This window comes from Pyrus communis, chromosome 16 (assembly GCF_963583255.1).
Source record: "Pyrus communis chromosome 16, drPyrComm1.1, whole genome shotgun sequence".
NCBI classification, from domain to species: domain Eukaryota; kingdom Viridiplantae; phylum Streptophyta; class Magnoliopsida; order Rosales; family Rosaceae; genus Pyrus; species Pyrus communis.
The window spans coordinates 4,454,821-4,480,364 of NC_084818.1; the positions used below are offsets into that span (position 1 = coordinate 4,454,821).

Here is a 25,544-nt window from a genome sequence, read left to right on the forward strand (position 1 = left end):
TTACAATTCAACGTCAATTTTTATATCAATATTATAAAATATTATATCAAAAACATAAAATGATAGAGAGCTCATAAAAAATTACTTTTGAAAGAATCGCGTTAACGTTTCTCTTATATATTATATACAAGTAATATTAAAAAAATAAAGAATCCAACTTGAGATTTTAAATAAATGCTCATACTCTTAATTACATGATGGAAATCGAACACAAAATGCAAAATCAATAGCCTTGCTCTTATCATGTGGCAAAAATTGAACACAAAAAAAACTACAAAATAGATAAACATTCTTAACCACGGAAAGATAGAATCAATACTTCAAATTCAAGTTGCTCAACTACGTGTGATCTACGGAATGAGTGCTCTCGCTTTCTAAGAGTGCATGATTGCTAACATTTGAATTTAGTGTCAAAAGTAAAAATAATAGAGATCCATTTTAAACGCTTTATTTTTTTAGTATAATTTTGTTCATCATCATTTAATGTGATATATGTTTATTATCATATTTATTATTATTAAATGAATTTAAATTTAAAAATTTGTAATTATCTACGATTTTGAAATTCAAATACATCTAATGATGATAAATAGAATGATGTGCATACATCACATTAAATAATGATGATAAAAAATGCTCCCTTATCTTTTAACTCCCAATACCAAATCTGACAACGACAAAGAAGACGCGTGGGGAGAGAGAGAGAGAAAGAGTAACAACTGACAAAGCAGAAGACAACACAAACAAGCAGCATGAAACGCGGCATCACTCTGCTTTACACTCATCACATGGGCGCTCGTTGTCTCGGGACACATGGAAAGCTTTCCACGGCGCCGCGCCGACACCTCACCCCCAAGCCAGGAATACAAGATAGCCTTTGAGATTGTTTAGTCACGGAAGCCAACGCAAAGATGGGCACCTCGCCGCCACTCCACCCAACCCAACAAGAAAAACACCCAACCCCAACCACCGCCAAACACCAGCCGCCGCCGCCGCTAAACCCAAACCCAATGGAGCTTCCGGAAGAACTCATCGTCGACATCCTCAAACGGCTTCCCCCCAAATCCCTCGTCCGATTCAGGTGCGTCTGCAAACCATGGTGCTCTCTGATTAAAAGCCCGAGTTTCGTCCAAGCCCTTCTGAAGAAAAACCGAGCCATGTTCCAATCCGAGCTGGGAACCAGCACCCGTGTGATTTTGTCGCGTTACTGCGACACCCTTTTGTCGATGGAGTCCGAAAACAACAGTGTTGTCGGGACTGTCGAGCTTGACTTCGCTCTGGTTCGGAACTTGCCGTATTACGTAAAGGGACACTCCGATGGGCTGCTCTGTGTGGTTATCAATGATGGGATCGAGGGTGTGGCTGTAATTTACAACCCGACGATCCAGGAGTACCGGAAGCTCCCTTCTCCTCAGAATTTCAGAAGTACGAGGGAGGTGCTGGGTTTGGGTTACGATGCATCAATCGATGATTACAAGGTTGTTCGAGTCCCCTCGAACTATTGCCGGCTGAAAGTTGCGGGTTACAAGCCGCAAGTCGAGGTATTGGAACTAAAAACCAATTTCTGGAGGAAGATTCCAGACGAGGATACGCCGCCGTTTTTCATTGAGCATATTTTCCAATCAACGGAAGTGAATGGCGGGTTGTATTGGATGGCAGAGGACCACAATTCGGGAAGGTGTCTGATCCTTCGATTCGATTTGGCCGAGGAGAAGTTTAAGGTGGTGCCGCCACCGCCAGATGAGAGTGGTCGGAGTATAGCGTGGATTGGATCTTTGAAAGACCACCTTTGTGTTGTGCACACTCGGAGGCTGAGTGATGTTCATGTTTGGGGAACAAAAGATGACAAGAACTGGAGTAAGATCATCACCACTTCGAAGTTTCCGAGGATTCCGGCCAAAGACCCGTTCCTTGATTCGTTTCGGTACATGCCGCTGTCTTTTACCAAGAAGGGAGCTGTGCTAATGAGCGTTGGAGGGGAGAGGTTCGTGACATTAGATACAAAAGACAATACATTCGAACACGTCGACATCAAAGGTGCGAATCATTGGCTGCAGGAGACGGTGTATTGCGAGACTCTTGTTTCGCCCGGTGGTGGTGTGAATCCGACAGAGTCGGCGGCGGGGTTGGGGTCGGATGTTGGTGCGTCGGAGGAAGAGGAAGAGGACCAATCAGACGGGGAAAGCGCGAGTAATAGCCTCAGGCAATTGCTGCTTGGTTTGAAGAGGGAAGTTCATAACTTGTTGGCTTGTACCGTTAGCCACAGGAATATCAGAGATGCGGATTGAGAGGACTTCATACTTGACTACACAAAACAATTTGATTAGTTTTGAATACCATCGCAGTTGCAGTCGCATCCGCTGCAGGAAAGTTCCTCTCCAGCATGTTTGCTGGTATTAGTGTTGTGAGTTTGTTGCTTATAACCCACAAGATCTTCTCTTTTCTTTTGTAATAGACAGAGGCAATAAATTGTATGTGTTAAGTCAACGAGTTGTATGTGTAAGTCAACTTTTATATATAATATGCTATGTTATGTTGCATTTATCTAATTGGTCAGCGTCAATTATTTGATCAGATCAACAAGAAATCGTCCTCCCGTTTGAATTTAGGCGGAGATATGAACACAAAGGGGATGAATCTCAGTGTATGATGAATTCTGCTGTATGTAAAACCTCTGCAAAAAAATGTAATCTGAATTCTGCAAAACTCTCACTTGTGGTCAACAGGTTCAGACTTCTCCAACCTGCAGTAGGAAATGTAAAACCCTAATGAATTAACAACCAAAAGCCACAACTTATATTCTTGTTATCTAATGCAATGGGGAGAGGGAACAGAGGAGGACCTGAGGGAGGCTCATCAGCTGGAGAACGGCTTTCGGGGTCGGTTCGTTTAGTTCGTCGTCGATAATCCGCGCAACTACGGTCAAAACCGGCATCTTCACGTTGTACTTCTGTGCGAGTGCAATCACAGCTCTTGCTGTTGATACACCCTCTTCCACCTGATTCATGGAGCTTAGTTATCGTCAAGCTGCTCCCCCCATACAAGACATGTAAGCACGTAAGCATAATGTCTCCAAATTCCTGATAGGCCACTGATTGTTCAATGCTTGGGGGATGATCTGAGACATGGTCCTCAACGTATTGAGCTCTAGGCCCTTGCTAACTGATTTGAAGGGCAAGCCTGGACGTACATTTTCTGCAATTCCATCAAGAAGCGACGAGCGAAACTGCGATATCAGAGACGAGGATTCGGGTACTAGCCTCGGAGTACAGCATTTTCGAAGTTGTCGATTAAACAGTACACCAATCTTCCATTGTCTGATAGGAAAGAGCTTAATCTAAACCTATCATGCAGCAGTGCTTTTCAGATATCGATTGAGAAAAGCTCTAAGGTCCCGTTTGGGACTACTTCTGTAGGAAGGTTAGAAGAGCTTATATTAGAGAAGATTTGAGATTTTCTTCGAGAAGCACACTTGGAAGTGCATTTCTACAAACGATAATCAAGTTTAGGTTTCTCTGCCAAATGTAGTAAGAAGAGCCTCTAGTTGTCGAGAAAATTTTATTTTTTAAGTTAGTAACTTTTAGCACACATATCCCATCATTGGTATAGTGACACGTGATGTACCACCCCGTGTACTGGTCACACTAAAAAATTTCTCCTGGCAGTCAAAAAGCGCTTTTAACCTCTAGAAGCAGTGTGAAACACACCCTAAGTTATTAATGTAATACCAGGATAGGAATGGGAATGAAAGACCTGCACAGGGACCGCATGAAAGCGATAATCGGCACCCGGCAAAGCAGCTTTGGCATCAGTTGTTGCAACTATATTTTCTGGTAGCCTGTGTTCTGGGACGAAATTATAGCCTTCGGGTTATGCATAAAAGTTAATACTTCGCAAGTCTTACCGATTGTAATGGTTGCTATTGATAGACTGGCAATTGGATGTATTGCATTTGGACCAAACAAACGACGTCAACCGGTGGAAATTGTGGGAGGCAATTAGATAAAAAGGCCCCTTCAACAATTGCAAGCGCTTGCGCTCGAGTGAAAGCCCAGCAGACAACCCCCCGGCGGGGGGAAGCCCAGCTGACTTTTTTATGCCGCAGCTCACTACACAGCTCTTTGTGATCTTTGATTTCGAAAAATTGCCCAATCTAATAATTAGGATTAGTCTAACTCTAAAAAATCATAGAATTACCAAATAAAATAAAATAAAATAACTTCCAAAATTCATACTTTAAAAATCTTGCAAAGTTCAACACATTTGCAAACTAAACATTCTACATTATCCAAAAATCTACAGCGATAAAAATATGTGAGAATAAGACGAAGCAAAGATTAAAAATATATTTGTGAATAATAATCGCCATTGTCTTATTCCTTCGAAACGAGTGAACTTACACATAGACAATTACTGTTTAGAGTAAATAGTTAGTAAATAGTAAAAGCAATTTCATTGCCCTTGCCCTCCATCAACGGATGGAGATGCTCTAAGAGCAACTCCAGTGTTGGAGCCCTCCCCCCAGGCTATTCACTATTCAATCCACCTTATGAATAGTAACTGCTTTTAATGAACAGTAATAGCCCTGGTAATAGCCCTTGCATCTCCACCGTTACACTTCAATAGCCCTGGCAATAGGCAATAAAATATTAGTATTTTATTTATTTATAAAATAATACAAAATAATTTTAATTGTAATTTCGGATAAGATTTTTAATCGTTCTCATTGCGTCATGTGTCATTATCTGAAGTATTATTAAATAATACAAAATAATTTTATTTGTAATTTCGGATAAGATTTTTAATCATTGTCGTTGTGCCACTTGTCATAAAATCCGAAAAGACAATTATTGGGGATGGATTTCCGATAAATTTTTTAATCGTACTCGTTATGCCACGTGTTATTATCCTAAAATACAATTATTGGTGATGGATTTCTGATAAAATTATTAACTAATCTTCTCAAGATAATTGGTATGAATAAGACTCCACATTTCTGATAAGATTATTAACCAATTTTCTCAAGATAATTGGTATGAATAAGACTTCACATTTCTCGCAACTGCATCTCATTACTCGTAAGCGAACTATGAGTAACTTCAACCCAGCTAGTACACAATGCAACATCTTCAAGAAGCGACCAATTCATACCTACATCAGTAGTCATTTTGTTGAAAAAAAAAATGGATTGAAACTTTGAAAGAAAGAAAGGAATGTGATTGAAAGTAGTTGAGAAAATATGAAATTGTGGTGTAAGGTAGATGATAATGAAAAGGTAGTTATAGAAAAGTAAAAACAATTTTTTTTTTTTTTTAAATTTCAGATTTTTTTTTTGAATTTTTTACAATTTTTTTTAAACTTTTATTCAACTAATTAATCTTTGCCGTTGGATATAAAAAAATTTGAATTCCAACACTCCAGATTGTGCCACGTGTCACAACGGTAACTTTTCTTAATTTTAAAACTATTTTTTCTTTTATTTATTTATTTATAAAGTAGATTAATATCCACCGTTGATCTCAGATCGAACGATGGATATTAAATAAGACTGTTTTTTTTTTTTTTTACCATTGAGATCGAACGTACCGTGGGAAGCCACGTGGCTTCCCAATGGTAACTGAAAAAGCACTATTTTTTTTTATTTTGTGTCGGCGACACGCCCCCACGCGCGAGTGGGGTGCATGCGCTTGATTGAAAAAAAATTAAAAATGGCCTAACGTCAGCGCTGGCGTCACATCCACTCGGGCTCTCGGGCTGGCAATTCTCCACGGGCCCGGAGCTCGGGCCTCCACCTCTACTCGGGCTCTCCAACGCTGGAGCCTGTCCACAGGGCCTCGGGCCCCTTTTCTCTGGCCTGTCCCCCGAGCACCCAGCAACGCTGGACTTGCTCTAAGAGGAAGAGTGGATATGGAGGGGAAGTCGAGGCTGATTGAGGGTGAGGAGGAGAGGAGTGGGGTTTGTGATGGTCGGGGAGGGGTGTGATGTGTTATTAGTAACAAATTTTGGAGGAACGTGAAAAAATCATTGCCCTCCTAAAATATGCGAGAAATGAGACATAATTGACATAAATGACTTAATGTGCAATAAGTGACCAAATTTGAGGAGCACATAATCACAAATAAACTGCGGGAACGAAGCTCGGGCATTAATTTAAGAACCAATATTACAACTAACCCTAATTATAGACCCCAAAGTGAATTTCTTTGTCATAAACAACTTCATAGATCATGTTTAATGTCTAATTTAATCTTTCCTTTTGCACCTAATGACACCTAATGTGTTAAGACCTTAACAATCTCTCTCCATACCAATGTAAAAAGTAGAAACCTAGCTACTAATTTATTACTTGCCGGGTCGAAGCGTAGACGAGCGAGTAGAGCTCAATAAATTGGAGGATCATAGACTGAGGGACCGCCGAAAGTCGCGATCCATAATGTGGGAATAAACTTCTATATAACCCATTCTCTGCTCCTAGGGGTCTTGTTACCATCATCGATCTGTTCGGACGGGCATGGTGCACATATTACAAATGTAGTTTCTTAATTTAGACTTTTAATACATTCTAGTCCAATAAGGATGTGTGACTCGACAGAACATTTACCCTTCCACAGTTAATTTTTACGCACACAAAAAAAAAAAAACTAAAATCGCAAAAGAGTAGGAATGCCATTGCCAACCACACAAGCAACGCGCAAGAAAAAGATGCACCTTGCTTGTACAAATAACAAGGAACCTTGATCGCTATTTATCAAAAAAAGCATGTTCTTTTGGCTTCTAGTTAATCACATCCATCCATAATTAAACAAGTTTAATCAGTTGATTAATTTTTAAACTCTATCTTTTAACTTTAAGCAGCTTCCATTTCAACCTTCTAAATCAAATTGCATTGCTAAACAAGTTGTGATTCAATCTCTCTCTCTCTCTCTCTTGTCAAAACCAAGAGAGAAAATTGAAGCTCCCCATCGCCAACACCAAGAGTTTCTCAAGGTATGTTAAGCAAAAATTGAAAAAAGCTATGAACATTGATTTTTTTTTTTTTTTTTTTTTTATCCTTTCTGTTTTAAGCAATTGGGTCGTCAGTTTTTTGATATGCATACATGGATTTTGGATTTTTTTAGGTGACTGCTAGTAGGTAATGGGAAAGCGTCAGCGTTGCGGTTCTCGCTGTGTTGGCCATGATCACTCCATCAACGGAATAAAGAAGAGCCTACGAAATCCAAAGAGGACGTGCCATTGTTTTTCAGTGTCCTCGATATCTAGAGGGATAGGGAGATGCGTGTTCGTGACATTGTTTCCTGTCATGCAGTGCTTTGGATTGGATAAGTGCCGCCACCACCACCACCTCCATCACCACCAGAGACATTTCCATGAGTTTTCATGACCTCAATTGTGCGTTGGTGGAAATGTTTGAGGTTTTGCTGCATCTTTTTTTATTTGGTACGTCCTGGATCCTTGTGTAAATAAATATACATGTCAAGGAAAGATCAAGGGTTGGACAAAAGCATACATGGGTGATTGCGCGTATTTGAGGTTTATTTTCGAGGGCTTGTCTCTGATGAGGAAGTGAATCACGATATTTTCCTTGTTATCCTGCAGAAGATGAAGGTTTGGGGTCCTTGGGGAGAAGAACACATTTAGATATATAGAAAGTTAGGGATTTGGCATATGTCAAAAGTCTACAAGAATCCAAATTCCATCAATTAAGAAATTGTTGCAGTTAGGAATTTTGATTTGAATATGATTGATTTTGATTGTACATCTCATGATTCTTTAGCTTTTTCTCTGCAAATTGCAAAGCAAATTATCCAAGAATCATATAGGTCATTGAATTTAGACTCTAATTTTCCTGTCCATTTTCTTTTCCTTTTTAATCATTATATACAACTTCTGTACATATATAATAATTTCAAGAAATTGCATGACATGATGAGTGATTTCTCCTTCTGCACTCTTCAAAATCTGGCCACTGAATTTCCTTTGATTTGTTCAAACTAATGACTAAAACAAAGATGATAAATACTAATTGGAAGTAATTGGAAGCAATAGAATAGCATTCCTTCATTTTTCTAAAAAGTCAATTTGATAATTTTTGTTCCTAAACAAGATGAATACTAATTGAAGTATTTGTGCCTCAAACAATAATTTAAAAAGGTGGAGATAACAAGTCCTGAACAAAACAAAACCCAAAATAAAAAATTAGCATATTGAAGGAAGTTCCTATGTCATAGGGAAAATATAAAAAAATTAATAGACTAAATCTCCAGTGCATACCATGCTATGTTCCAGAGAAAAACTTAGTAGTTGAACTAGCTCTTAGGCTATTTCCAACTCTTTCTCCAGAAAAAAAAAAAAAAAAAGACACGTTTTTCTAGCTATTGCAGTTCATCAAATGATATCTCAATTTCTTTATATCTGACTGTTTCAGTGGCTTTAGCATGAACATTTGAGCTCCTTCCTTTAAGCACCTGTTGTTAATTAGAAATTAAAACCATAAATAAAACAAAACGTTAAAAAACAAAGGAAAGAACAAATAATCAGTTCATATTTACTTGTCAATCCGATTCGGTACGTTTTCAGATGACATAATCACCACTGGAACCTCCTTCATGATTGATGATTCCTGCTTGCAAAAGTGTAATTAAGAAAATAAAGCATGATTATATATTAAACCATATTAATTACATGCTAAAAATTTAACAAAAAATCTGCAATACCTTGATTTTCTTGAGAAGTTCATAGCCTGTCATTCCCGGCATGCAATAGTCAGTAATTACCAGATTTACCTTTGATTTTGAAACCTGCAAGTAAGAACAAGACCCTTCTCCCTTCTCAGTGTAAAGCTTAAATATTGAATTAATACGATGGATTAATGGTAATTAGCTACTCACATTACTCTTCAAGCTATTTTGTTGTTGATCTCCCAAGCCCAGAAACTCCAACGCCCTTGCCCCATTTTCTGCAGTTGTCACTGCACCAAATAGAAGAAAATCATTAGCTTTTTTATTTTACCAAGCAAAAATACACTCTGTTTTTAATATACTTTATTTCCATTAAACAGCTTAATATTAATTTAATTAACCATTATAAAGTCCTCTTAATCTTTCTATTAAGCAATAAATAAACCATTAAAATGTACAATATAGCGTTTCTTCTGGGAGGTGATTCCTACACTTAAACTTTCTCCTCGTGCACGGAGAAAACAAGAGTGTAAAAATCACTACCATTTATTTTCAAGTAAATTAGCATGAGAATATAGAGCAAACTATAAAAAAGAAAGAAGAAAATGGAGGGTTGTGCAGGATTCAAGCAGAGAGATTGTTACCTTTGCAAGACAAATTTGTGAGCAGCTTTTCGATCAGTTTTCGGTCGATGAGACTGTCATCGACGGCTAAAACATGGGGTTGCTCCACATTTGCTATGAAACCCTTTGAGGAGGAGGAAGAAGAAGAAGAAGAAGAAGCCTCCATATTTCTTAAACCCTAGAAATAATAACTCCTCTCACTCTCTCACCCACCAACTTACAAAAATAATAGCCAAAAGAAAGCAAAGACGTAACTGCAGAATGAGAGAGAGAGAGACTTATAACAAACGCAGTTGCTGTAGCCTGTAACCGTGTAACAGGCACGATTTAATTACATAAGACCAAAAACGAAACGACTTGTCTGAATCTGACAGTAACAATTAAGCATATGGGGATTCAAATTCGTGCATTAAAACTTAAACAAACAAACTCATGGGAAATGTTTGAACAACACGTAATGTGGATTCTGGAAGGTGGGATTTTTGTATTTATAGAGATTTGAGAGAGAGAACTGAATCGAATCAAATCAAAGGTAGAAACCCAAAGAAGATCACGAAATATCTGTGACTTGGTATATTTTATTATCTTCTCTATCTCTATGATTTTCTCTCTCTGTGTGCAGAGAAAATTAGTCGGTATCAGAATTCAGCAATCTGCATGGATACAGCTGCTAAATTATGCCATTTGATTCATTTTATAGCAGGTTTTTACTGCTGCTGGCTGCTGATACAACAATAACCATGACCTCATTATTACCCCTTTTGGACCTTGTGGCATAAATTCAAACCCCCAACAATTTTAAAATCCATAGTTTTCGAGTGTTCTTCTAATGTTAGGTAGAACTCAATGTTTTTTACTGTTATATTTAATATGTACTACTAATATATTTTCTACTTCTAATTTCAGCCGCTCATTTTATATATCACTCAATTATATTCTACATTATAAAAAAGTGCATCCCATCTTTTGTATTTGTAAATCTTGATTTTCATGTTTTTTTTTTCAGGATAATTTTCTAAATGCTAGTTCTATTTAGGAAGAAACATCAACTAGTGCTCTATGAAAACTTCGATTAATGGTTAAGGACAAGAGTGCCAAAGTGAATTTTGATTTTAATATTTCTTAAGTATATATCAACAAACATTTGACACAACACATATTTAATCGTTGAATTTGATTTAATAACTTGATTTAAGTAACAGAAGATTGCTCGATTAAATAGTGATAACGTTTAGTCTTTAGTGCATATAGGTACTCAAGAAGAATTGAGCAAACTTACGTTAATGTAGTCCCCTTTGGACTCAAATTTGAATTTCCTTTCATAGTTTTGAAAAAGGTGGATTGGATTGAAAAACAGCAAAATTGGTGGTTGCTTGAGTAAATCTGGTCAAAAGGATGGAGGGGGTGGAGTTACTACACCATATCACCATACGTCAAAAAGATCCGAATCCCATCTGTCTTGGTGCAGAATCCATGCATATCCGACACATACATATTACAGATTACATACGTAAATACACACGACCTTTGTCATGTCCTTCTTTCTACTCAATACTCAAAACAACAACAGACAATTTGCACGGACCAAATAGTGAGTCTTTCAGTAATAACTATACTCTGGTGGTTTTATTATTCGCTTAGAAGTGAAAGGTCTTAGATTCAAATCTCGTGGATGACGAATTTAATACCAAATTAGGTTGCTCATCGTGTGGCTTAACCGATCTCCCTCTTATTACTAGTTGGTGCCTGCGGACTAGGGTGAAGAGCTGAACCTTCAAATTTCAATGCGTGCTTTGTTCAGTAAATTGCAATTTAGAAAGCATACAGTACAATTTCAACAACAGATAACAGAAAGACTGGTAAATCCATCTCGGATAACAACTTCTTGGTAACTGACGTCGACTTGTCCTTGCCATTTGGTCTACTTGTTATGGCTTTGACTAGCTTTAAGGGAAAATGTGAGTTATATCAATCTCGTTGTGAGTAGTGGGAGAGTTTTCGTTGTACTGAAATAGAAAATGATGCATCGCATGTCATAATATAAAATATACTTTAAAATGAGACATACAATGCGTTGCAGTACACATTAAATTTCTCGTGATTGGTTCCCTCTTATCCTAATGAGGGTAAAACTTGACTCTGCTCATTTGTACTTTTGTTTCACAAAACGGGTCTCTCGCACATACAAGTATGTGCAAGCGACCTAAAAACGGGTTTAGACAGGTTTTTCTCGTAATCCTCCTAGCCTAATTTGAAATGGCACATCGGCACTTCATCTCCGGGTTCAAATTGATTGTGTGAAACCATTTGATATAACAGTATAAGCGACATGAAAGCAATTTTCTTTACCGAAAACAAAACATGAACCTGTAATTCCATAACATCTTCACATCAAATAAGTAGAACTGCATGGTGAGCGAGAACTTCCTTGAATAATGAGAGTTACAATGGCTGTAAGGGCAAGTTATGATCATTTGATGGTTGCCTTGGGGATGGATGATGTACAAGGCCCAGCCGAGGTCATAAACGGAATACCCTTGAAGGTAGCCACGCCCTTATCGTCAGTGAAAAGATGCTGCAACGATGAAACACACATGAGATTCATATGCCCAATTTTAACTTTGAAGCATCATAAATGCAATGTGTAGAGATACTTAATGCAAAATTGATGAGAGCGGAGATTATGACTATTCTGACCAAATTGCCACAACCGTAATACCTGTCAATGCCTCCGTAAAATTACATCATAATTTCCAACACATAAAAGAAATGCAGCAACGGATTCACAATCAATAGAAACACAGGCCTATCAACAAATTGATTCCTATACGGATTGGGACACCCCTGGTACCCCAGAGTTTTCAAGTGAACTTTTGAATGGTTAGCCAGGCAGTAATTTGTGGACTACAAGTTCCTTTTTAAGTTGCGAACTGTCTAGTTAAATAAGGCAGCACATCTATGGTTGTCCCCTAATCACACTAAGAAAATCCACAAACCAAGAGCAATGAAAGCATACTGGTGTGATCTTGTCCAGCTGTTTCTTTTTTGGGTTCAGAACATCTTCTGGCTTTCCATCAATCCTGAATAGAAAGAAGTGCACGTCAAGAGAAGTTACCAATGAAAGAAAATGTCTGTTTAAGCTCCAAGTAGTTTCAACTAACTAACCCACAAAATGACACACGTTCCCCCGGTTTAGCCCCTTGTGGAGGGAGCAAAGGCTCTACAAGGGTGTGATCTTCGTTAGAAGCACATAGCACCTGAATACATGCACACAAATGAAATCCATACCTTTATATGTGTCTTGTAGAAGCTAAGTTTAGAAACATTCAGTTTTCCCTAATAAAGGACTCTTCATAAGCCAATTTGGAATCTTATACTAGAGAATAGTAGGTGGGATTATAAATATTGCCTATGACCGATTGGAGTGAAAACTTGAATACTTTGAGTATAGATTTGATAATGAAGACATGATTTTGATTACTAGTTAAGCAGTGCAGGAGTAAACAACATCCCGTTTCCAACTCATAAAACTACCTCAGCAGCAAAAAATATAAGTTAAATGAGAAGAGACACGTACCAGTCCTTGTGACATCACATCCCGTAACTTCCCAGGTTTCACATTCGTAATCAGCACAACATGACGGTTCTGCATAGTGCATGCACCGAGTGGATACATCAGAAATTAAGTGTGACATTCATCTGTCTAACAACTATGAAAATAAAATGAACAGAAAATATGCAAAAGATTATGTCAAAAACTGTCTAGTTCCAAAAGATCAAGTAGTAACCATACTGTCAACTCCTCTGGACTGATATATTTTGCCAAGCCGCTAACCAATTGCCGTAATTTAGCTTCTCCAACATCTATCTCCTCAACCAGTAAACTGTATCAAGTTTTAAAACATGGGTTATGACTGATTTTGCATCCTCCAGATATGCAATAGCATTCAGAGTCCAAACTTCAAGGTAAGACAGCCAGCAGTTTAATTAGCTTTTTAATGAATTAATGGGGCACCTAGACAAAAAGAAAGAGAAAAAATGTAGCCCACACACCTATCAGCAGACGGATGCTTCCAAGCTTTGCGCACGAGGCCAACCTGTATATTCAATAAACTGACACTTACTTCTTTGTCTTTCTCAACTGCCTCTGTTTCTGGCGATTTTTTCTTCTCTTCAGTAGCTTTCTTATCTGCTTTTTTATCTGCTTTCTTATCCGAAATAATTTTCTCATCTCCTGCTGCCTTTACCTAAAAATTCCAATAAAAAGGTCATCAAAGAACAGTATACCAAGGAAATCTGAAAGTAGAAGCATTGGTTCGGACTGTAATAGTTTACCATGTTTTTGTACCACATTTTCATACCACCTTAGGTGGCATTTGATGTGGACAGCCACTTCATATGAATTAATCGGATTTTTAAATTTAGTTCATTATTTAATAAAATAATAATTAAGAAAAACTAGTTAATTAAATGATGATTGTGGTATACAAGGAGTCTTTCTCCTTCCTTTCCTTGGGTTTTGCAAATTTTTCAAATGATGTGGCTGTCCACATCAGATGCCACCTAAGGTGGTATCGAAATGTGGTATAAAAACATGGTCTGAATAGCATTACTCCAGAAACCCAACCATCTATATTTGAAATAGAGAGATCAGATATAATGTTGGTCAACTAACTGATGAAGGGCAATATGGTTCTTCCCAGTTATATTTGAAAGGAACAGTATGGAAATTTCTATCTAGAAAGTTTAATTATACAACTAAAGTAGTTTTGTACAGATATCTCACATAGTAGTATGGGTATTGTTTGTAATAAAAGTTAAAGAACTTAGGTGGTGGATACCCATAATTATACATCTAGCTACTTGGTCTTCGGATAAGGAACAGTGGTGCATGAGCCTACTCTACTACACTGTTTGGTACCGTTAATTATTTCACAATTCTATGTTTTTTTTCTAAAAAGAAATTACATGAATTCATCCTTGCAGGAAATCCAAAGCATTCTTAGAAGATAAGTTAGATAACTATATAAATTTTCTTCTCAAATAATTGAGTTTTTCTATTAACTACATGTATGAAGCATCATTATGCATGTACGTATAGCCATAGAATTTACAATTAATAAGATTATAAAGAAACATCTCATATGTGGGTAAGATTATTTGATTGTACACGATAAAGAACAGGTGAAAATTTAAAAGGATGTACCCCAGCATCACTTTTCTTTGTGTTCAGGTCTGCCTCTGGCTTGTCTGCACTTTTTGCGCTTTGAACAGTCTTCTTTGCATTTGAATCAATTTCCACCTTACCCGCACTTTTTGTTCCCAGCAATTCATCCAACTTCTGCATGCATAACGATCAAAGGATACGGAGTAACATAAGTCAACTTTGTGATTTACAAGAAAACATTTTTTTACTATCTTTTCAACATTTAATATTTCCCTTGTATTGCAATATCAGGTTCACAGAAGCAAAACTGAAATAGGGATTCAAGTTAAATAGTAGATTTTACTTACTCGAAAATCAAATTTATCCTTCTCTATCACTATCTTCTCAAGTATGTCCCCGAAATCCACCTTGTTCTGGAGGAGAAAAAAGTTGTGAGCACTAGTTGACTATGACATTTCTGAAAGCTACACGCGGAAACAATAACAAGAAACTCATGTTTCTGCATCTAATGACAGAAGTTGTAACCACATGGTACTTTATTCCACCCGAAATTACTGGCACGGTTTGATAAGTGTTGCTCATAAACTTAAGGGAGAGCCCTGGACAGTGGACAGTGAGATTGAACCTTCACTGAGTCTGAATTAAAGATAACAGCACTACTCACGACATGGGGACGTACCTGGATGTAATCCACCCATCTCAACAAATGCGGCAACTTTTGCCTATCTGAATTTGAAAGTCCAATCTGCATATAAACCACTCAACAAAATCACCATGATTTCAAGCGCCATTGCTGCCACATTGGGACAAAATGTGCGTGCCCGAATTCAAAAAGAATTCCAGAAAATACTAACAACTAAAAAGTCTTGCATTTCTTAAGCAAAAACATCAACAGAGTTACAAATCGCAAAAGTATCGAAAAATGCGAAACAAGATCAAACGCATGCATGCAGAAGAACAATCCATTATCCATACCACAGAAGAATGCACTGCAGCAAACACAACAGCATCAGCTTCAGAGGGGGTGAACCCATTGCCCAAAAGCACTGACACGTCAGCCAAGGTTTCATTCAACCCCTTGAGAGCTCCAGAGCATGCCTGGGAATCTGTAGGAAAACCCTCTGCATATCTTATCCAATTCACCACCTACAAACCCCAAAACACAAAACTTTTACTTGCAGATCACATAAAAGTTACCAGAAATCCAATTCAACTAAGCTTTTGAGGCAGTGAAAAAACATTACCCCATGTTTTAGTTCCCCTGCGGCGCCGTTTTTGGCTGATTTGAGTACGGTTGAGTACAAGCTCGTGACTTCATCGCCAGCGATGTTTTCCGGCAACGATTTCTGCAGATATCGAGCTCAAAACTTGAGCAATCAAAGTGGCAGAAAAGTTAAAAACTTGAAGCTGATCGAGAGATATGAAGTTGCTTACAGGATCGAGAGAGAAGTATTTGCAGAGAGCTGATAGTATCAGCTGCTTTCTGCTTACGCTGGTGCTTCCATTAACTGCCATCTCTTCCCTGCACAAATCAGAGCTCTACAATTTCTCAGTTCAAAGTTGACTCAGTTGAGTGCGCAAATTCAATTGGGAGATTTAGGGTTTTTGCATGATTTGGGCTTCCTTGGGCTCACCATAAATAAAGACACTATTGAAAAGCCCAAATAGCCCATGAGAAATAAATAAAGTGAATGGGAGTAAATAGGTCATTTTCCAGTCACCGTCACACTGAAAAATTATCAACAACATGTTATGTTAAGTATGTCGCTCACTTATATTGTACCATGTAGTTTCATAATATTGGGCGATTGCTAGTGGTAGATTTAGGATTCGAACCTTGGGAGGTCATAGGGTTGATCTAGAAACAGAGCGCAAAGTGCGCAAAAAAAATTCATTGTTTCACTAAGGCATTTTGCCTAACAACTTGGTGGGCTTGTTTTCGTTAGTCAAACCATGTTGCGTGCATGTCATCAAATATAGACATATGTCGAAGCAATCTGATGATTGATATTGAGAGAATTTGTCAAGTATTGTTGACGCAAGCTGTCAAGGTATGCCCATCAGACATCATATCAAACACTTGGTAAGGACAAAAGGAACTGGTACCAAATATTGGAGAATAATCGGAAGACCTTCATATGTAAATTTTTCAAACTCCGTGTAATCTTGCGATCACCTTGATCCCAGTATACATCCACCCCTAACTAGCGCGCATGATTATTGATTCAGTGGCACTAGGTAGTCACTTTGTTGAAAGAGGTAATAGAAAAGAAAACTATTAAGCTATTGCTCTTGTAGTTGTTAGGTTATTATAATGTGGAGTGCTTGATTGAAAATTGAAGAACCTATCCTAAGTCTCATAAGTGGGATGAACGTGCATGACTTCGCATGAAAAATTTTCTTTGATAATGACATAAATTGACTCAACATTATTTGGTTCAGTTTAACTTACGTTTTTTCAGAGCAAAGCAAATTAAATAGTATTGTACCCACCCCTACTTGTTACAGAGAATTCAAAGGCTAACATTTACCAACTATATGGATTATGGAGAGTCCCTCCACTAAAAAAGTTAAAAAAAATTGGTCCCATTCATGCATCGTCTTGTTCTTGTTAGTTTTTTCCTCCTCCTTCCAAGGCTGCCGGTATTCTTTTGGTCGAGAATTTGTCAACGAGGGCACACCACGGAAAAAGCAAGTTAAAAACACAAAGACAAAGGCAAATAAATTGCCGAAAAAGCAAGTTATAAACACAAAGGCAAAGGTAAATACATTGCAGAAGGTGCATCAATTGGACCATGTCGTTTTACTGTCAATTGTCTATATTGAGTATATTCCATACTTTTTATTTTACTTGGGATAAGAGAAAAAAAGTGAAAAAGTAAAAATAAAAATATCAAATAATAAAGTTAGGAGAAATGGTAAAGAGACTATTTCAAAAATGAAATTTTTTATGTAATCTCTATCAGCTCTTGGCATAATGTTTTATAATATTAGTACAAAAATTGATATTAAACTGTGAGGTGACAAAGAGTATGTGGAGAGTCTCACTTTGTGAGAGACCCCTTAACATTTATTATAAAGCCAGATAAGAGAAATGCTAAGGGACTCTTTTAAAACTAAGACTCTCCATGAACTCTCTGTCATCTCATATTTTTTACTCAAGCTTTTATAATGTTGGCATATAAGTTAACAATAAAATGTCATGTGACACATAATCCATCGAAAATTCCTCTTTGAAAGAGTTTTCTTAACATTTCTCGTTCCGATAAAGCAGTTGGCGCAGAGAGAGAATTCTTCTTCCCGACCGCCACTTACAAAACTGGTGGAAAAAAAAAAAATGCCCTGATGACATTTAGTCACCGCATGTTCATTTTTCACCGTACTCTTTTTTTCTAAAAAAATTAGAACCGTAAAAGTGGTCGTTTAACTGTCGTTACATACATGGATTTACCTAAACAAGTATTGGGATTAATTTTGTATTAATTAATTAATCATTGTATTATCAAAAAAGTAGGGTTTGTTGAGGGCGGGAGGGAGGAAGGAAGATGAATTAACATTTTGATCTGGTGTTGCAGAGGGTGGAGACAGCGGCAGCAGTTGGGGAAAATGCTTGACAGCCTGAACTTTGTAGTGCACAATGAACTCATTCTTTTGGTAGTTGAGTAACCTCCAAATTCTCACCATAAAAGGGTGAGCACTAAACCTCAACGCATAAAGACAACACAAAATGCTACTCCAATTCCAAAGCTTCACAGCCCCATCAATCCATCCCTTTCAAAACTTCGCTGATCATGTTGCATCTTTGAAGATCAGTAAAGCTCGAGGAGTGAGTAAGCGATTTATAAATCAAGTAGTTGAGAGTATATTATATTATATTTGTAGTTGAAATCCCGATTGCATTTAAAAGTGGATACGACATTCATTCACAAAAATATTTATTTTTGAAAATTGAGCATGAAATATGTTTTATGAGATGAAATTGACATAATTTGAAGTCTCAAACTGTAAATTAATAAATAAAATCCTTGACGTAGAAGTTCTCTTCTTATTTGTGTTGCTTGGTAGAGGGAATTGGTACCTTTTTCCCTCATGGCATGCCCTAACATGCAAGCATATTGAAAAAGAGTGACAAATCCAATTGGACCCAATGTGATGATTTCCCAAAATTATGAAACCTTCACGTCATAAAATTAATCAAGGGAATGCCCAGTTTGATTTACGTACACGAGTACATTATTATAATGGTATTTCAAATTATCAAATACAATACTGTATATTTTAACACATAATTACCACTACAATGATCTATTTGTTATAAACATCTCTCTTCTAAAACACGAGAAAGACTTCTTTACACCTCCCCATACGCTATGTTAGGATATCAAGTGTTGGTAAATTCATAAGTTCATTCTCTATAAGGCTTTTTAGCTGAAATGATCTTTGAGATTATCATAACTCTTCACCTTGGTCTTTAAGATTTTAAGTCGATAGAACTGATCCTTGAATTTATCAATCATCAATCATTTTGGTCATTTCATGTAAAATCTTTGTTAAATAAGAATAAAATGATAAAAATACCCTCAATTTTTGTCATATCTATTTGGCCCATTCTTTATTAAATTGAAGATATATTTGTCATTTTGGTCCTTACTTAACAAAAATTTTCCAGGCAATGACCAAAATGATCAATAGTGGACAAACTCAGGGACTGTTTCTATCGATTTCAAATATCAAAGACCAATGTAATAAGTTACATTAATCTCAGAGACCATTTTGAATAATAATAATAAAAAAAATCCTTCTCTAAAATTAGAAAGCAACATGCATAAAATGGATCCAACTCTGATTTTTCATGAAATATCTCAATCTAATAATACAATGTAATTTAAGAAAAATAAAGGGCAAAGAAAGTTGAGTCCTTGTCACAACCAAGCAATCTGCACCACACTACTTCTGTCACATTTTCTTTATTTATTACACCACCCACCTTTCACCAACTATTTAATTGCCTTTATGGCTTTTTTGCCTCCACTTTTTCTGTTTATTCACTATCCACACCCAACTCTCATCTCACTTTTTCACTCAGCTCAGCTGTGCCTTCTGTTTATGGTAGCAAGCAACTTTGCAAATTAAACCCTACGCACCAGAAAATTACAATTACCCCCGCATGCCAACAATGCCCGGCAATGTTTTGCACGACCCATAATCCAACACGAAAATAAAAAGTTTCAGTCAACCTGTTAACCTGACACGAAGCTACACAATAATAATAGGTTTAGGTCAACCCGTTAATGAGTTGGGTCGTTATCGGGTCACCTGTTTAGAATCCGTTAACGATTTGGGTTATGATTGGGTCAACGTTAAAAATCCATTAAGATAATGGGTATGATATGTAACAACATGTACACAACTTGTTTGTCCAGTCTAGACCTTAGGTAGGCATGACAATTTCTTGCATGATCAATTAATTCGACACGAAAAGACACGGCCTATTAACGAGTTGAGTCGTTATCAGGTCACCTATTGAGAATCCATTAAGATAACAAGTTACTCGACACAATCCATTAAAATAACGGATATGACATGAAAACGACACATATTTTCAATTGATTTATCCTTTCAATTGGTTGGTATTTTTGTTTATCCTCGTATCTTTCAAAAATTGAAACTTAGGGAAGTGCTTTAGAAACATATGTATAAAAAGAACATATTTCATCTATCTCTTTCATTCCAAACATTACCGATAAACATGGTATTAAAATGGCAGATAAACATAATTGTTGATGTACAAGGCATGTTTTTATTTATTTATTAATTTAGTTTATGATTATGTTATCAACTGCCAGTCTAAAAGAGGGTGAATCATTGATTTAGGTAATCTGCATTATTGCTTATTTAATTAAGTTTGAACAAGTGCAAACAATGCAAAAAAAATGAGATCAGGATACCAAAATCCTAATTGAATTGCTAGGTGTCGAGTTTTATTATCCAGCTCCACATGATTTTTATAATCTTGTTTATTTCGAAAATTTTGATTTTAATTTATTCAATGAATCGGAAAATTTGAATATAAAAATTAAATAATTTAAATACACCATTTTTGCTCTTTATGCAAGCGCTTATTTATTTCTGATGTTTGAATCGAGTAAAGCGAAGAATTAAAAGACAATTTATAACATATGCCTGCGTTGCAGAAACAATTTTACCAGAAAAATGTTAGCAGCAACATGTCATAACCGTAATTTCACACATTTTTCAGTCACATTCTGCTCCGTCGACGGTTACCGCCACTTGTGCCTTCCCGGTCATAAAGCGCCACCCGTAACGACGACTGGGCGTGTTCCACGTCGGACACCGTACACCCTTTAGGATCCCAACACGTGTCCAACACGCAATAAATAGGCCAGGATGATCTTGAAGATCTTTAAATGATATCCGCTCATCGTATATCATCCGGTGAGTTTTCATTAGATACTATTTACATTTAATTTAAAATAATTTCTGATCACATAATGTACGATGAACAAACGTATTTTGAGAATTCTTGTAATCCTCAAAAAAAAAAAAAAAAAATCCTAAGAGGATCCTTATTCATAAATAGGTCCCCATCTACCAGGCCGGTCCCGCCTTGCTCTGCCGTTAATAAGAAACTTTAATTTAATTTTCTCTTTTCAGAAACTCATTAGACTTTATACACTACGTACAGTCACAGACACACACAGAAGAGAGAGATAGGGAGAGAGGAGAGAGGAGAGAGAGAGAGAGAGAGAGAGAGAGAGAATGAAGTTCTCAAGAAAGTTCCCTGAATACTCAAAGCCTTCAGCTTTGTCAAAACCCTAATTCTCCTCCTCCGTCGCCGGAGCTTTTCCCGCTGCAAATTCCGGCGTGTTTCCCCACCATTGCAGCATTCCCGGGCTGATATTCGAAAACTCCAGCCTCGGCATTTGGCGGTTCTCATATCGAACAAGCTCGGAGCTTCTTCTTTGACTTTTGTTGACTGTTCGAGCTCTGTAGCTCTACTGTTCTTCACTCGGGAGCGGTTAATTTCTGGGGTTTTTGGCTGTGAATTTTTCCCATTTCACGCCCTCTTTCGGTTTATTGGGCTTCTTACCGGCAAACAGTGCCGTTTTCCGGAGCACTTTCACCCATATATCTAGCCGTTGGAGAAAGTTGTCATCTTTCTTTTAGCTTTGAGCTCTCTGGTTTTTATGTCCTTCTAGTGGGGCCCTTGAGTACCGAACAATGCGACCCTTTTCAGGCATGAAAACGCTGCTCCTCCTATTCGCCGTCGTTGTTTTGTGTCCGGTTCTTGCGAGATCTCTGAACCCGTCTCTGAACGACGACGTGTTGGGGCTGATAGTGTTCAAGGCGAATATCCAAGATCCGAAGGGAAAGTTAGCGTCTTGGAGCGAAGACGATGACAGTGCTTGCAGTTGGGTCGGGGTAAAATGCCACCCGAGATCCAACCGGGTCATCGAGCTCAACCTCGACAACTTCTCGCTTTCGGGTCACATCGGGCGCGGCCTTCTGCAACTGCAAGCGCTCCGGAAGCTCTCGCTTTCGAAGAACAATCTCATCGGAAGCTTAACGCCTAACATTGCTCACATTGACAACCTCCGAGTTCTCGATTTGAGTGAGAACAGTTTCTCCGGTGATGTTCCAGAAGAGTTTTTCCGGCAATGTGGGTCACTGAGAGTGATTTCTCTGGCGAAAAACAAGTTTTCCGGGAAAATTCCGGAGAGTTTGGGCTCGTGTCCGAGTCTAGCTTCTGTTAACTTGTCGTTGAACCAGTTTTCGGGTTCGGTTCCGGCTGGGGTTTGGTCCTTGAGTGGGATTAGATCACTGGATTTGTCTGATAACTTGTTGGAGGGTGGAATTCCAAAGGGGGTTGAAGGATTGAATAATTTGCGAGGAATTAATTTGGCCAGGAATCGGTTTACTGGGCAAGTTCCAGATGGAATTGGAAACTGGTTGCTCTTGAGGTCCATTGATCTGAGCGAGAATTCGTTCTCGGGTAACCTCCCTCAGACAATGCAGAAACTTGGCCTGTGCAGCTATCTGAATTTGCACCAGAACACATTTTCCGGTGAGGTTCCGGAGTGGATTGGAGAGATGAAGAGCCTGGAGACTTTGGACCTTTCTACCAACCGATTGTCGGGTGAAGTTCCAAGCTCAATAGGCAATCTTGAGTCTTTGAAAGTACTGAATTTTTCTGCAAATGGGTTCACTGGTAGCTTGCCAAAGTCTCTGTCTTATTGCACAAACCTTCTGGCTTTAGATTTTAGCAAGAATTCGATGGCGGGTGAGCTTCCTGTGTGGATACTCGCGGCAGGTACAGAGGAAGTTTCACTTTCAGAGAAAAAACCAAGTGGAAGCAAGAACATCCCTCTATCTTCATCATCTGGAAATGCACTAAAGAATCTCCAAGTCTTGGATTTATCCCTTAATCGTTTTTCGGGTGAAATTACGTCTGAAATTGGGGCCTTAAGCAGCTTGCACGTTTTGAACCTCTCTGGTAACTCTCTTGCTGGTCCTATTCCTGTGGCCATTGGAGACTTGAAGGTCCTGGACAATCTCGACTTGAGCGAGAATCGGCTCAATGGAACCATTCCAACTTCAATCGAGAACTGTTCTTCTCTAACCACTTTGTAAGTTCCCTTTACTCTCTTACATTTCATTTTCGTGTCCAAATTTTTCTTAATCTTTAAGGGTAGTAACTTGTTAATATTAGAAATCCTCTGCACTTACTTAATCAAGATATGAGAATAATTTTACGCACGAATCGTGTTTACCTTAATCCTAGTATGTTTTTCTGTTGTTTGAGATTCTTTGACAATTTATTTGTTGGTTTTTGATGTATTGGTTTTGGTTGAATTCTCCAGAATTGTATCACAGAACAGATTGACTGGTCCAATACCTGCAGCAATGTCCAAACTTACCAACTTACAAAATGTGGACTTGTCTTTCAATAGCCTCACGGGAGGACTGCCGAAGCAGTTAGCCAATCTTCCCAACCTTCTTTCCTTCAAAATTTCCCACAACAACCTCCAGGGTGAACTACCTGCGGGTGCCTTTTTCAACACCATCCCCCCTTCCTCCGTCTCTGGAAATCCATCTCTCTGTGGTTCTGCAGTTAATAAGTCTTGCCCGGGAGTCCTTCCCAAACCCATTGTCCTCAATCCCAATTCCTCTTCTGACTCCAGCACAGGAGAAATCTCATCAAATCTTGGTCATCGAAGAATCTTACTCAGTATTTCTTCGCTTATTGCCATTGCTGCAGCCGCTGTCATTGTCATTGGTGTAATTGCCATTACTGTGCTTAATCTCCGTGTCCGGTCTTCCTCTTCCACAACTCAACCGGCGGCAGCCCTCGCATTTTCAGGTGGGGATGACTTCAGCCATTCCCCTACAACAGATGGAAACTCTGGCAAGCTTGTCATGTTCTCAGGTGAGCCTGACTTCAGCACCAGCGCACATGCACTGCTCAACAAGGACTGTGAGCTTGGGCGAGGTGGGTTTGGAGCAGTCTACCGGACTGTTCTTCGAGATGGACGACCAGTTGCAATCAAGAAGCTCACTGTTTCTAGTCTTGTCAAATCTCAAGGAGAATTTGAAAGGGAAGTGAAGAAATTGGGGAAAGTGAGGCACGATAATCTTGTGGAGATCGAAGGCTATTACTGGACTCCATCATTACAGCTCATCATATACGAATATGTTGCCGGTGGTAGTTTATACAAGCATCTTCATGATGGAGCAGGTGGAAACTTCCTGTCGTGGAATGACCGGTTCAACATAATTCTTGGAACTGCGAAAAGTTTGGCGCATTTGCACCAGATGAACATAATTCACTACAATATAAAGTCCAGCAATGTCCTGATTGGCAGCTCAGGCGAACCCAAAGTGGGAGACTTTGGCCTGGCTAGGTTGTTGCCAATGCTTGACCGATATGTTCTGAGCAGCAAGATTCAGAGCGCCCTTGGCTACATGGCACCAGAGTTTGCTTGCAAAACGGTAAAGATAACCGAGAAATGTGATGTGTACGGGTTTGGGATTTTGGTTCTAGAGATTGTCACCGGGAAAAGACCTGTCGAGTACATGGAAGATGATGTTGTGGTGCTTTGTGACATGGTGAGAGAAGCACTGGAAGAAGGCAGGGTAGAAGAATGCGTTGATGCTCGGCTCCAAGGAATTTTCCCAGCAGAAGAGGCTATACCTGTGATGAAACTAGGCTTGATATGCACGTCACAAGTGCCATCAAATAGACCAGACATGGGGGAGGTCGTCAACATTTTGGAGCTGATCCGATGTCCTTCCGAAGGCCAAGAGGAGTTGTGATGGATTAAACTAATCTTAACAGATATTCAGTGAAGGGATTCGCAACAAGTTATCCGGCACAGAAGAATCCAGTTTGTTCGTTCCATCGAGGGAGAAGGAAATTTTAATTGTTGGTTTTTCTTTTTCTGCATTGTTGTATTTGTTATCCTTCTGTTGTGGATTTCTTGTGTTACATTTCTGTAGTTTCTCCTCCATGCTACAAGTAGCTTGGTCACCAGATTCTCCTTTGCCGGATTCCGATTCGAGTCCCGGTCAGAAATTGTCATGACTAATCTTATGAACTCTTCCAATTTCTCTTTGTTCATGTTTCTTACCAGAGCTGATTGTATTTGTTAACTTCTAAATGCTTGGAAAGTTTTGCAACATTTCACCGATCCTACATTTTAGTTTGTCTGATTGTTGTCTGATTGCTATCGACGTGAATGTCATTTTAACGGTATTTCAAGCTTTAAGCGAATTACGTTGTAGACAAAGTTAAAACAAATTACGTTGTAAAAAAAAAGTTAAAATGCTCGACAAAATACTGTTTTATTGAAATACCGGCACAGTGGCACCGTCTAGGGCAGAATTGACTTCCCAAGACACGTATGGGAAGGGGGGTTTGTTGTTATTCTCGCCCCATGTGTGTCCCAATGATGGGATATAAAATACAATTTCAAGAAGTCAAAAGTGAGTCGAGAGGCCTGAGACCAGAGAATCTTAGTGCTCACTTTAAAGGCAAATAAATTTAAAGAGCTCGGT

At 38.4% G+C, this 25,544-nt stretch overlaps 4 protein-coding genes across 4 annotated transcripts; 2 read left to right on the forward strand and 2 right to left on the reverse strand.

Moving 5' to 3' along the window:
* The first annotated feature begins 681 nt into the window (after positions 1–681).
* On the forward strand, positions 682–2,544 carry LOC137720969 (putative F-box protein At3g16210). The gene has a single exon (XM_068460095.1). It carries the CDS (start codon positions 912–914, stop codon positions 2,286–2,288), a length of 1,377 nt encoding a protein of 458 aa, XP_068316196.1. The 5' UTR covers positions 682–911; the 3' UTR covers positions 2,289–2,544.
* A 5,824-nt stretch (positions 2,545–8,368) lies between these two features.
* On the reverse strand, positions 8,369–9,467 carry LOC137720970 (two-component response regulator ARR17-like). Its single transcript, XM_068460097.1, has 5 exons — positions 9,323–9,467; positions 8,889–8,968; positions 8,715–8,798; positions 8,550–8,620; positions 8,369–8,465 (listed from the first exon to the last, which is right to left on the reverse strand). Exons 1-5 carry the CDS (start codon positions 9,465–9,467, stop codon positions 8,369–8,371), a joined length of 477 nt encoding a protein of 158 aa, XP_068316198.1.
* Positions 9,468–11,313: 1,846 nt separating this feature from the next.
* On the reverse strand, positions 11,314–16,060 carry LOC137720427 (methionine--tRNA ligase, cytoplasmic-like). The gene is made up of 12 exons (XM_068459495.1): positions 15,903–16,060; positions 15,713–15,814; positions 15,444–15,614; positions 15,148–15,213; positions 14,816–14,881; positions 14,508–14,642; positions 13,355–13,548; positions 13,095–13,185; positions 12,879–12,947; positions 12,467–12,558; positions 12,318–12,381; positions 11,314–11,876 (listed from the first exon to the last, which is right to left on the reverse strand). The coding sequence occupies exons 1-12, from the start codon at positions 15,981–15,983 to the stop codon at positions 11,772–11,774; spliced, it is 1,236 nt and encodes a 411-aa protein (XP_068315596.1). The 5' UTR covers positions 15,984–16,060; the 3' UTR covers positions 11,314–11,771.
* Positions 16,061–21,224: 5,164 nt separating this feature from the next.
* On the forward strand, positions 21,225–25,089 carry LOC137720971 (probable LRR receptor-like serine/threonine-protein kinase IRK). Its single transcript, XM_068460098.1, has 2 exons — positions 21,225–23,116; positions 23,351–25,089. The coding sequence occupies exons 1-2, from the start codon at positions 21,711–21,713 to the stop codon at positions 24,801–24,803; spliced, it is 2,859 nt and encodes a 952-aa protein (XP_068316199.1). The 5' UTR covers positions 21,225–21,710; the 3' UTR covers positions 24,804–25,089.
* The last annotated feature ends 455 nt before the right edge of the window (positions 25,090–25,544 follow it).